Source organism: Carica papaya, chromosome 3 (genome assembly GCF_054855325.1).
Source record: "Carica papaya isolate Zhongbai chromosome 3, ASM5485532v1, whole genome shotgun sequence".
NCBI classification, from domain to species: domain Eukaryota; kingdom Viridiplantae; phylum Streptophyta; class Magnoliopsida; order Brassicales; family Caricaceae; genus Carica; species Carica papaya.
Genome location: NC_142311.1, coordinates 25947026 through 25959194, shown reverse-complemented (window position 1 = coordinate 25959194; position 12169 = coordinate 25947026). Strand labels below are relative to the sequence as shown.

At 33.0% G+C, this 12169-nt stretch overlaps 1 protein-coding gene across 1 annotated transcript; it reads left to right on the top strand.

The window, feature by feature from the left end:
• Positions 1 to 2507: 2507 nt before the first annotated feature.
• Positions 2508 to 11700, top strand: LOC110811381 (ras-related protein RABA5c-like). Its single transcript, XM_022037873.2, has 2 exons — positions 2508 to 2975; positions 10926 to 11700. Exons 1-2 carry the CDS (start codon positions 2645 to 2647, stop codon positions 11243 to 11245), a joined length of 651 nt encoding a protein of 216 aa, XP_021893565.1. The 5' UTR covers positions 2508 to 2644; the 3' UTR covers positions 11246 to 11700.
• Positions 11701 to 12169: the final 469 nt, after the last annotated feature.

Sequence of the window (12169 nt, the reverse complement as noted above, 5' to 3'; positions counted from 1 at the left end):
CCCAATTTAATTGCGATCGGACGGTCTAGATCAAACATGATGGACGGTCCAGATAAAAAATGGATGGATATAAATAACCCCCATCTGCACCAAATCCTAACCCTAGACTCTAGAACCCCTCACCGGAGAAGACGATCTAGCCACCGAGGTGCCGACAGCCGCCACCGGTCGCCGCACCGGAAACCTTTTTTATCGCCAAAAAAGGTAAAAACTTTCTTTGTTGATGAAATTCAATTTTAAACTCACTCATAGCCAAATCGGAGTGAAATGACCAGCCAATTGGCCGAAAAACATCGGCGAAGCCCGCGACGCTGCCACAGAAAATTTCACAAACCGTCTTTAATGAGGCCCTTCCCAATTCCCATTTTGTGTAATTTTTCTACCATTGTGATCACCATTTTCTTCTCTACAGGTTGACCAAAGCGAAACACCGAATCGCATAACTTTGAAAAAAAAAATGTTAAACGATAAAGAAATTATGTGATTTAAATGAATAGATGAAATGAAAGCCTTACTGGATAACTCTGGGAGATGGTGGATAGACTGGGTACATAAGAAACCTTACCGTGAATGTTGTCTCATCTCGGATGGGGTATGGAGACTTGATAATTTGGCACCCATACCGGACAGGGTATGGGGACAACCTGCTTCACCCTCATACTGGACGTGATATTGAGGTTTAATGATTTGACGCTCATACCGAACGGGGTATAGGGACGACCCTGTAATTGGATTGTTAAAGAAAATGGTTCACGTGTAGTAGAGACATCCTTATGAACCCCCATGGATATTAGTAGGCTGGTGAAAAGAGAAATAATTATGGTTTGGTTTATTGTTAATGGATATGAATTTATAATACGTTCTATGTTGCTGATTGTTTATGAAATTATGATTTATATGGTATTATTGTTTTTATAGGTTGTTTTCATAAATTCCACTATGGTAAGGGAACGATAAATAATTTTATGATTGATAAATAAATTTACTAAATTTAATGCTCTATTAGTGATTTTTGATTTTATACCAATCTTTACTTCTGTGCCGGTGATATAGTGTGATATCTTTACTGGTGTAGTGTACCTCATCTTTTATTTAACTATTTCAAATCAAGAGAACTAGATTTCAGAATCCGATCCGTAAGAAGATTACGAGTAGATGCTAGATACTTTTTATTTTTCATTTGTTTTCTTATTTCTCATATTTCTTTCAAAAAATAAATTATGTATTGCTGTTAAGTACTTTTAAGTTATTGTGTAAGCAATGTAAACCTTAATCTTTTATTTCATTTCCGTACTTAAGTTATTATATATTTACTTTTAGAGTTTTGGGGTTATTACACATTTCATTTATACTTTTGATCTTTAACAAATTATTATTTTTGTCTTCTTTATATAATTTATATTTTAGAATTGATAGTACAAAAACAATACTTTTTTTTTTTTAATTTGTCTTCTTTGTTACTATAATCAAATAAATATATTTGTTTGTATATGGTAAATGATGACATTACATTCTAATTTTGCAAATTAAATTAAAGCATAGAACAAAAAAGTTTAATAGTTATTGGATTATAACATGGATCCGATTTCTTTAGTTCACTTCAAATAGTAAGTGTTGATACGATTTTATTAGATTTAAAGGGTATAATTTCTTTACATTTTAATTAAAAATTTTTAATTTCTGTAGTTTGTTGTTTATATAAAATAATAGTTCTACATTGATACAAAATTGTAATAATATTAAAATTTTAAATTAAAAATAATTTTATTATTATATCAGAATTTTAAATATTGTTATTCATTAAGATATCTATTTGATATTTTATATAAAAAAATGTACTTTAATTTTCAATTGATTTTAAATTATTTATAATTATAATTTATGTGTAACATAAAATAAAAATTTAGTTTATATTTAAAATAAACGGAATTAAGCTTCTAAAATTTATTTAAAATTTCATGCTTCACTTAATTATAAAAATGATAAAATTTTAACATAAAATAAATTTCAAATGAAATTAAAAGTACATTTAAAAATTTCAAATAAATTAATTAAATTTCAATCAAAGTGTTTTAAATTTTAATTTGTATAAACTATTCATATATGATATGTTAATACCAACAGGTTTTGACACAATAATTACATATTTATTTTAAAGAGTTAATTTTAAATTTTATTTAGTACAAATTCTTTATATATTACAACGTACTAATATATATATATATATATATATATATCATACTTAGACACATATAAACATGCATATCCAGCATGTTTACAGGATAGTTGAGGGAGTTTAGACAATATGGTTATCTTCTTTATTAAATTCTTCTATACAAAATATTCAATTTGTAAAAGGAATTATTATTACTATTAGATATTATGTTCTAACATTTCGGTGAATTTTTTAATTAAAAAATTGGAAATTAAAATATTCTGCAGTCATTTTTAGATATTAAAAAAAAAAATCAAAAAGAAAAGGCAAATCCCTATAATGAGTCCACTACATGCGCAGGATGTCTTTGCCAGCCTGATACACATCACCTCCATCGCTACATCTCTCTCTCTCTCTCTCTCTCTCTCTGGGGTCTTAAATCAATCTTGTCTAGAGAAACTAGAAAGAAGTAAATAAAAGAAGGCGACCATGTCAGATGACGAGGGAGGAGAAGAGTATCTATTCAAGATAGTGATAATTGGGGACTCTGCAGTGGGCAAATCCAACCTTCTCTCTCGCTATGCACGCAACGAGTTCAATCCTCACTCAAAAGCTACCATTGGGGTCGAGTTCCAGACTCAGAGCATGGAAATTGAGGGTAAAGAAGTTAAAGCTCAGATTTGGGACACTGCTGGCCAAGAACGCTTCCGTGCTGTCACTTCTGCGTACTACAGAGGTGCTGTGGGTGCTCTAATTGTCTACGATATCAGCCGCAAGACGACGTTTGAGAGTGTTGGTCGCTGGCTCGACGAGCTCAAAAGTAAGTATCCATTTAGTGCTTAATTTTCTTGTTGATGGATTTGATTCTCTTTGCTCGATCTTCATTTGGTGGGTTGATCAGTTCAAGTAAGTGTTTTGGTAGGTTGATATGATTGATTTAAATGCGTTTTAGGATACCCATGTGACGATTTTGGGTGTTTCTTTGTGGGTTTTGGAGGATTTAAACCAGCGATTTAAGTAATGCCGATTTGGTTTTTTTCTTGCTTTTGCGAATTGGGTGAACTGCGGATCGGTGTCTGTGGGTTTAATAATATTATAAAAGTTCCATGCTGTCTATGAAGTGGCAGGCACTTAACTTGGTTGTTAGCTTTTTTCTTTTTTGTTTGTCTCGTTTTGTGGCCAGGGTGGGTTGCCTTCTGTTCTCTTTGATTATAATACAGTGGTGCTTCTGCTGGTGTTCAAGTCTTAGATCTAAAGGTGTAATGATGAATTTAATGACTTCAATTAGAAGATGGCTAAAACTATATTTTTTCTGGATCTAGTTAACAGAAAGGGAAGAAATGGAAGAGAACAGGGATATTATGTGTTCCACTTTTTATGTTTTGTTTTTTTTGTTTTTTGTTTTTTTTGGGTTTGGATGTTGATGTGGCTTTTCTCCATGTCTGGTACACCTTAACTTTGCATTTTCTTTTAGGTTTTATAGGTTACATAAAGCTAGATTGTACCATATTCTGGAGCTGGACTTGATTTTCTAGTTAGTATATATGGTGTCAGAATGTTAGAGCTCATTGTAAAATCTTGAATCATTGATTCTCAAAATATTCTGTGATCTGGCTGTTTAACTTCTCTACTTTAGATTGTTCCAGATATTTCACAAAAAGCTACAATGTTCCAGATGTTTCACAGAAAGCTACAATGTTAGTCAAGAAGGGTACCCTTTTTTTCACAGTGCTCTTGATTTCCAAACCAAATGATTTGGATTTCAACAATCAATTAGATTTTAGACTTTAAAAAAAGAGCATAGTGAAGATGCATTATTAGAAAAAGAAAAATGGGTCGAAAGCAACTGAAAAGGTGATGATGAATTTACTTGAAAATTGACTGAGAGAACTATAACAGATAATTGAGGCAAAAATAAAATGGGAAAAGTGAAGTAAAGAAATGTAAAATGGAAAGAAAAAAGGGATGAATCAAGAAAATGGTCAATAATAACTGTTCAATGCAATGGGATTTACCATGGGTTTCAAATATGTCCAAAGATTGGAATACATCTCTGACTTATCCAAAGAACAATTACCAGCTTATTTATCCAGAAAAGAAAAAGAAAAAACAAGTAACATTCCTCCCACTTCATACATCAGAATCTTTATCCTTTTGTGTGCCATTCTTTCATTCCTCTCAACATGTCATTTCGTCTCAAATAATCTTGATACCTTGGTTTAAATTCTTTCTCCGATGTTGCCCCTAGATTCTTAGTATTATCTCTCTCTCTCTCTCTCTCTCTCTCTCTCTCTCTCTCTCTCTCTCTCTCTCTTCCTTTCTTTTTCTTCTTCTTGTTTCTCTTTTCTATTTTTCCTTTTGTGGTCTATTTTATGCTTTGCTTTTTCTTTCTTAATTTTCCATTTTCCCCTATTTTTTGGTTTTTCATTTATTCCTTTTTCTTACTAGCCAATACTTTCATCAAATTCTCTAAAAGATTGGAGTTTTATTTCTCTTTTCAACTCTAGGGAAGTAATGTCACAATGTTGATCTCTTTTGTGTCCTTACTTATCTTAGAAGTCTTTGATTCAATGTCACAATGTTGGTTCAGTATTGGCATTTCTCAGTTGCTCAATAGGTGATTCCATTTGTTGCTTTCATTCTCTTTTATAAGGAATCAGACCTCTAAATTGCATTTTGGATAATCAGATTTGACTTTAGTCGACGAGTCAGTTGATCCCAAGGCTTGAAAATGAAAAAAATTTATTAGAAAATCTTGGCAAAGAGAAAGAAGAAAAAGTAGAAGTATGTTTTTTTTCCTCCATTTTTTTCATTTCCTCACTTGATATAAGATATCCTATACTTAAATAAAACCATAAAGTAAATAGGAATATGTAAGAACTGAAAAGAGAAAATAGTTGTGATAATAATCTGAAGACGACGAAAAGTAATTAAAGGAGTCTCATCACAGACATAAATGTAAGTGAAGAGTCTGCTCACTGTTTCTTTGTTCCTATGGATTGGGCTAACCAAAGGAATGAAATGCAACGTATTAATCTTTGATTACAACGACTGGTAGAACATTAGAAGTCCAATTGTACAACCAATCATTCATTAAGTAGGAGTATGTTAGTGTGTGCATGGATTTGTACTGCAACATGAGCTCTTGATAACCACAAAGTTTTCAAGGCTGAAGCCATAGAAGAGTATAATACTAGCCCACAACTATCTTGGTGAATAGGTGGAGTCACCATCTAGTAGGAACTTGAGCCTCATTGGATTATGTAACTTTGGAACCTTTGCAAGAGATCTAGCTGGTCACCCCAATTAACTGTTGGAAAATTGGGCATGATCTAAGGAAGGTGTTAGGCACCCTAATGCCTACTAGGTTGACTAGGCTGGAACTGTAACTTTTGGTATCTAGGGGACTTGTTAGGTGAGGATGCCATGGTGTGGGATGCGAAGTCTTGTAGCTTCTCTGGCAGCTGGGAACACTAGGTTTGTAGCTAGTGACACCAAATCTTTTGGCTAGAGATGGTCATTCTAGTAGGTAGGAATGTCAAGTATCTAGGTCCCCCGTATAGAGGAATAAAAAAGTGACCCTAATTTTGATGTTAAAAAATAAAAGGGTTTCTTTCATGCTTAGGTTAGTCTTACTTTAAGAAGAGAGCAAGAAGAACAACATGAGAAAATTTGTTGTAGAGTGTCAATGTTGTTCATAGAAAGCTTTTTGTTACTTTTGTTACACTCTATCTGTTCATAAGAGTGAGCTTCTGTCGCCTGAGTAGTAATGACTTGTATTATTAACTTAGTGACTGCTGGAGTGGTGGATTAGACATTAATTATATCTAGTATTTTGGTTGCCAGGCGTTATGTATTTATGTCTCCACATGGGACCTATGATGTCATTGGTGGCTAGATTATTGCCACATGTTGTCAGCTCATTTGTTCAACAGGTGGCAATCATTCAACAGGCAATTATTCAACAGGCAATCACAACACAACCGTTAATATGAGACAAGTAGTTACCACCAATCCTGCAAATCTCCTTAACTTCCATTAATTCCATCACTCATCATGCAAATAAGATATAAACAAATAACAGAACTCCATTTTGCAGAAAAAATAAACAATTTTCCGTACTCAGCTTGTGTGGTGCGTGCTCATGCATGTAATATTCTGTAACATAGCCGAGATGCCACCCACCTCTGAGTTTCAGCTGCAAAACGGAAGTTAACAACAAGGTATTCTACACAATGATAAATTGTGTTCTTCAAAAGCAATTTACAAAAATTCCCCTAGATCAGCAACCGTGATATCAGAGGATCACGAGTCTAGGTGAGTGCACCAATGCGAGGTGGAGTGTGTCAGCAATGTGGAACACCCAACCCACTTAGTGGGCACTTGAGAGTAATGGACGGAATGAAAGGTGTTTTCTAAATGATCGAGGCCCTCAGCCGTAACTTGCTTGTTCCCTTGGAGGGGTAGATTGGTTCCATCATGTGTTGAGATCAAAGTAGTATTATTTTTGGATCCGTTTCAACAAATATTGCTTTTTAGGAATAATACAAGGAATGACGGATTTCTTTTTTACTTCAACTAGAATAACGCTAAAAGTAATATTCTTTTTGGATCCATTTACCAAAATAGAAGAAATTATATAAAACTGGGATGTCATATGTCTCACCTTTTATGAATTTTTCTGTTAATCTGGCTTTTGTCCATGTTGGTCATAACTGTGACCTTTCGTCTCCTTTGTATACATTAGGAAAGTTAGAATGTATCACATTCTGCACCGGACTTGCATCTCCTTTGTATACACTAGGGTGTCGGAGTGTAAGAGCTCAAGAATACTTGATTCACAAATAATTCCAATATGGCTGTTTTACTTCTCTACTTTAGATGGTTCCAGGTATTTTATGACAACCTACAACTTCTTTTACTCTACTACATGATAGTATTCTTGGTTTCCAAACCAAATCATTTTCTACCTTGACCCCAAGGCATCAGAACAGCCTGGTTAATATCCTCTGGTGCTTGTTTTGATACATTTGCTGATATGTTATTGCCAGATCCTGCTAACATAGAGTATACACCATAATTAGCGCAAGTAGGTAGATTTGAGCTTCTTTTCTCGTAAGTGATTTCGGCTTTTGATGTGATCAGAAGAGGCCATAAGCTTCTTTTTTGGATAAAAGAGTGCAAGATACTTCTTTGTTTTGCCTGGTTCAAATCTTTTCGCTAATGATGTGTACTCGCCTTCATTGGCCTAAGCAATCTTTGAAATTACTGGAAGTGGGTGTTCTTTGACAGGCCTCCTTCGGTGCCTATATAACTATAAAATTAGAGATGACAATCAGTAGATTCAGGTAAGGATTTGGGTCAAGTGAAAGTAGATTTTCCTAGTAGCCAGGAAAAGTTTAAGGTTTCAGATTTAGAATCCAAATATTTTAGATTATTTTCTGGTTTTCCAAGTGCATTTGGATTTGTCAAGTTTTGAGTTGTATTTCCTCAAAAAAAGAAAAAAAAGCAGGTTTTTTCTTCTAGATAGTAAATAATTCAGGGTATCAGGCTGTTCAGGTTTTTGGTTGTCTGATGTTATGTTTGGAACCATTATAGATATTTTGTAGAATTCATTTACAAACTTACATTTAGTTCAATTAGAAAATATGAAAGTCCTTTTCTAAAAAGGAAGATGGTGAAAATCTTTCTAAAATGAAAAATTATTTTCAAATGGAATTCTATGTAGAATAGAAGAATACATTTCAAATTCTATTAGAATTGATAGAATTTGTAATGCATTTTTCCAATTTCACGAAATTTTCATATGAGTTTACATTTTTAGTAATATTAAGTTACATGTGAATTTGCAAATGAGAATTCCCCCAAATATTTGGATTTATTCTCAATGTAGCCTTAGCATCTGGGTCATCTAAATATTAAGTCACTCCAGTTTGGTTTATTTGAGTTTTGGTTATTGACTTGTTCATCTCAAGTTGAGTTGGTTTGCATTTCAACATTGGAAGGATTATATTTATGGGGTTGGGTTGGAGCTGTCTGACTCGTGCTATTTGTAATTCATCAAACTGTAGGCTATATGTCTCTGTGATTCTTCCTTGATATAAGCCTTGGTGATCCACCCTGAAGAAAATAGTTAATATCTAAGGACCTGCAACTACTTTTATCCAAAGAAAATAGTTAATATCTAAGGAATATTTCTCTTAGGTCCATGGAGTTGGGTGTGGTCACAGGTGGAGACACTCTGGATTTACTGTACAACTGTTTTCCAGTTTCAAGAGTAATTTAACATGACCTTTCATGAGGTCAAATGGACATGATAATTTTCTGATTCAACTTAACTCTCTTGAAAGCTTGTTCATGTTATCCCACAACACAAACTCAGTGCAGGAAAAAAATGAGGGGAACCATTTTATTTGGTTTCAACTTCTCACAGATGGCTGGCCATGTTAGTAACGAATCAGCCCTTTGAGGGGAGTGGAAGTTAGTTAACTTGGTTGCTACTGCTGAAGTTAGTTAGCCCTTTGAGAGGTGTTCTACCCTGCTTTATTATTTTTTTCCCATTCTGATAGAACTCTATTATAATTTTTTTAGGCCCATATGTACAAAGCATTTTGGTGATGCTTTTTCCCTTCAGTTTATTGGAAAATTCTTTTGGTTTGTTTCTTCCACTGGAAAATTTGAAATGGCTCTTTTTGGGTTGGTGTATTGGCCCTAGTAGTTGGAAATCGTCCCGCATGCCCAGGTAATTGATGTTTGCGAGTCATGACTACCACCTCATCTACGACCTTGATGCATCTTTTTTATAGCCATTTTTTAAGTTCATATTTTAAAATTCGAGATTCTTTTTCTATTCTTGCCAAAAAATTTGTCCTCATTTATTTTATTATCTACGAAAATTGGTACTTCAATCAAGTTGGGCTGAAAGAGTAAAAAGTGGTCGTTGCTTAATTTTGTTTGAATTCAGTTGGCTAACATTTTTCTTTTTCTCTATTTGTTGGATTAAAATGATAAGAACTGAGTTTAATTGGGGAAACTACTGAGCTTTTGTTTGCTTGATATCTGGTAATTTTGTACCAGTGGGTAGTTCTCCTATTCTGGTCTGTTAGCTGCACAATTCTGGTCGTTGTATGTCTTAATAAAATAAGAAAGTTGATTGTTGGTTGGCTTCTAACTGCTAGCTGGAATTGTACAATTATACATCTTTCCCTATGTTCTATACATATAATGGTAGGAGGCATGTCTTCTGCATTTGCTTTTAGACTCAAGAATGATATTTTTTTTCTTGCTTTACTGCTGAAGCTGTTAATATTTTACTAGTCATTATCTCGGTTTTGAGTTCAAATGGTGTATCTTTGTATTCATAATCTTTGTCTACCAATTTGTTATTGTGGTGTCCATCGGTGTATTACATTTGAGAATATGTGTTTGGGATTGTGGGATTGAGCTGGGTTATGGCGGATATTGTTAGTAATGAATTGTGGGCGTAGGTTGGTTTATGTAAAAAAAAAAGAAACATCTACTTTTAATTCCGATTACCATTTTTTGCGTTGTGAAGAGAGAGGAATGCCGGGCATTTGAGGGGATTAAGACTTATATTGTAAAAATTAGGGATAGATGGATTCACATTTTTGGTTTGATTTTGTTAGGTTATGACGTATTTGATTGAGAAGACATTGAAATTATCATTGACCATTTGATTGACTTGTGATTATTTTTGTATACGGGTGGTACTCCTTTGGTACCCTTGTGTATAATAATATTTTTATTTTTATCTCAAAAGAATAATTTACCTCTATATAATTTTATATATACACATAAAAATTTTTTAAAAAGCAAATTTTGAATGAAAAGTAAAATTTCTTATATGTTATTTAGCTTAATAATTTATATTGAACATCAAACAAGACACTGTTTCTAGAAAAAATCAAACAAGACAGATTTTGTCTAATTATTCAGCCTACAAGTATGCTAAATCAGTTAAACTAATAATATTGTATAAAGTACAATAAATAAAACTAACACATCTTTGTCAATTTTTCACTTTAAATTTAAGTGAAATATTGGAAAAAAGAAATATGAAAAAAGAATCTTATTACAAGAAGAATTTTTTAAATTGACTTTCAAAGATATTTCAGCTGATTAACATAGTTTAAACGATATGAATTGTTTTCACCGATATTTGATCATAGATGAAAGTTTACTTGCAATGAATTGCTATTAGAGTAATATTCTATGTATGGGCCGTGCTAGTGAGTATGAAATAATATTTTACTGTAGTGGTTAGTATGGTATAGTTTCACTTGAATGGAAATGTTATCTCTTAGTTGTGTGATTGTATTGCTGTTAGATTGAGTGGTATTGGTTAGCATGAAATAGTATCTGCTATAGTGGCTAGTATGGTATGGTATTACGTGAGGAAAAATTTCATACCCTATTAATTGTGTGATTGAATTGCTACTAGCCTTGTATTGGTTAGTATAGTATAATATTTACAATAATGGTTAGGTCTCTTCTCTAACAAACTAATGTGATGTCACACAATTAATGAGGGATAACATTTCATCCAAAAGGATTTTTTAAAAGGTCTGATGTCACACAATTAATGAGGGATAACATTTCATCCAAGAGGATTATGTTATTGAAGCCATTGTTCGTTTTTCCTTTATATTTCTGTTATGGCTAGTTATTCCCTAAATATATAGTGTTTATTGTATTTCTTGAATGTATAAATTGTACACCTTCTGCTTGACGAAATAGTAATAATTGCCAGCTCATTCTGAAACAACGGTGGCAAGGATGCTGGTGGGAAACAAATGCGATTTGGAGAGCATCAGGGACGTGAGCACTGAGGAAGGCAAAAACCTAGCAGAAACAGAAGGGTTGTTTTTCATGGAGACATCTGCTTTAGATTCAACAAATGTGAAGAAGGCTTTTGAGATTGTTATTCAAGAAATTTACAACAATGTCAGCAGGAAGGTCCTCAACTCTGATTCATACAAAGCTGAATTAACTGTCAACCGGATAACCCTGGTTAAAAACGAGAATGACGGATCAAACCAATCCAAAAGTTCCTACTGCTGTTCAAGGTGACCTCCATTCAAAGGTTGCTGGCTTTTCTGAGGTTGGTTTCTGAATTCAATTTGGTTGGTTGAATTTGTTTCATAGGCGAAACAAATAAGATTCCCTTACAGAAACGAAATTGTTAATTTTATTTGAAGAAGCAACTGAAAGAAAAAAAAAAGATATGCTTTGAATACAGAGAAGCTGTCATGGGAACCAATAAAGTTGGTGGCCAATTTCTTATTTGTTCTTTTGTGAGAATGTAGTATGTAGTAAGAATGTTATTAGCACAGAATAAATTCTTGTTGTCTCGATATCGGGCAGGAGGTTTCTGGGTATTAGATTGATGATGATGGATGGATGGTCGAAAACAATTTATTGGGTATGTCTCAAGACTACCATGTGTTCCTTGTTCAAGTAGATAGTGTGTGGTTGTAGCCAAAAGACCAAATTGTTTGGTTATAATGAATTATTTGTTGCTTAAATGCTTGATCTGGCCTTGTGATCGCTCAAATCAAAATATGTTTTTATGAAATATAAAAGATACCAAGTTAAAAGTCTTTTAAGTGCAAAACCCAGAATGTGCCAAACGTATATTGCAATGAACTATATTTGGTGCATAAGTAGAGGAACAAATAATTGAAGTTTTATAAACTTCAAAAAATAATAATTATGAATTGATAATAAATAAATTATTGTTTTTTTTTAATAATATTATCAATTATGGATTTGACTGATTATGGCTACTTAATTTTTTTTTTTTATAAATTTTATTTAATTATTTCTAATTGAAACAGATAAATTGAATTAAATAAAATAGTCCACTTGGAGAGGAATGAGCACCTCTATCCTTCATAGAATTGAATCAATTACATGTACTTTTACATTGAGGACGAAGATAAATGAAAAATTACTAAGAAACTTCATATTTTGTGAGTTTATTTGAAGAGTACA

Bases quoted from the DNA above. Each gene is read 5' to 3' on its own strand.
- LOC110811381 (XM_022037873.2), top strand. From the start codon at position 2,645: ATGTCAGATGACGAGGGAGGAGAAGAGTATCTATTCAAGATAGTGATA. The intron at 2,976-10,925 runs GTAAGTATCCAT...AATAATTGCCAG, and splicing joins CTGGCTCGACGAGCTCAAAA to CTCATTCTGAAACAACGGTG.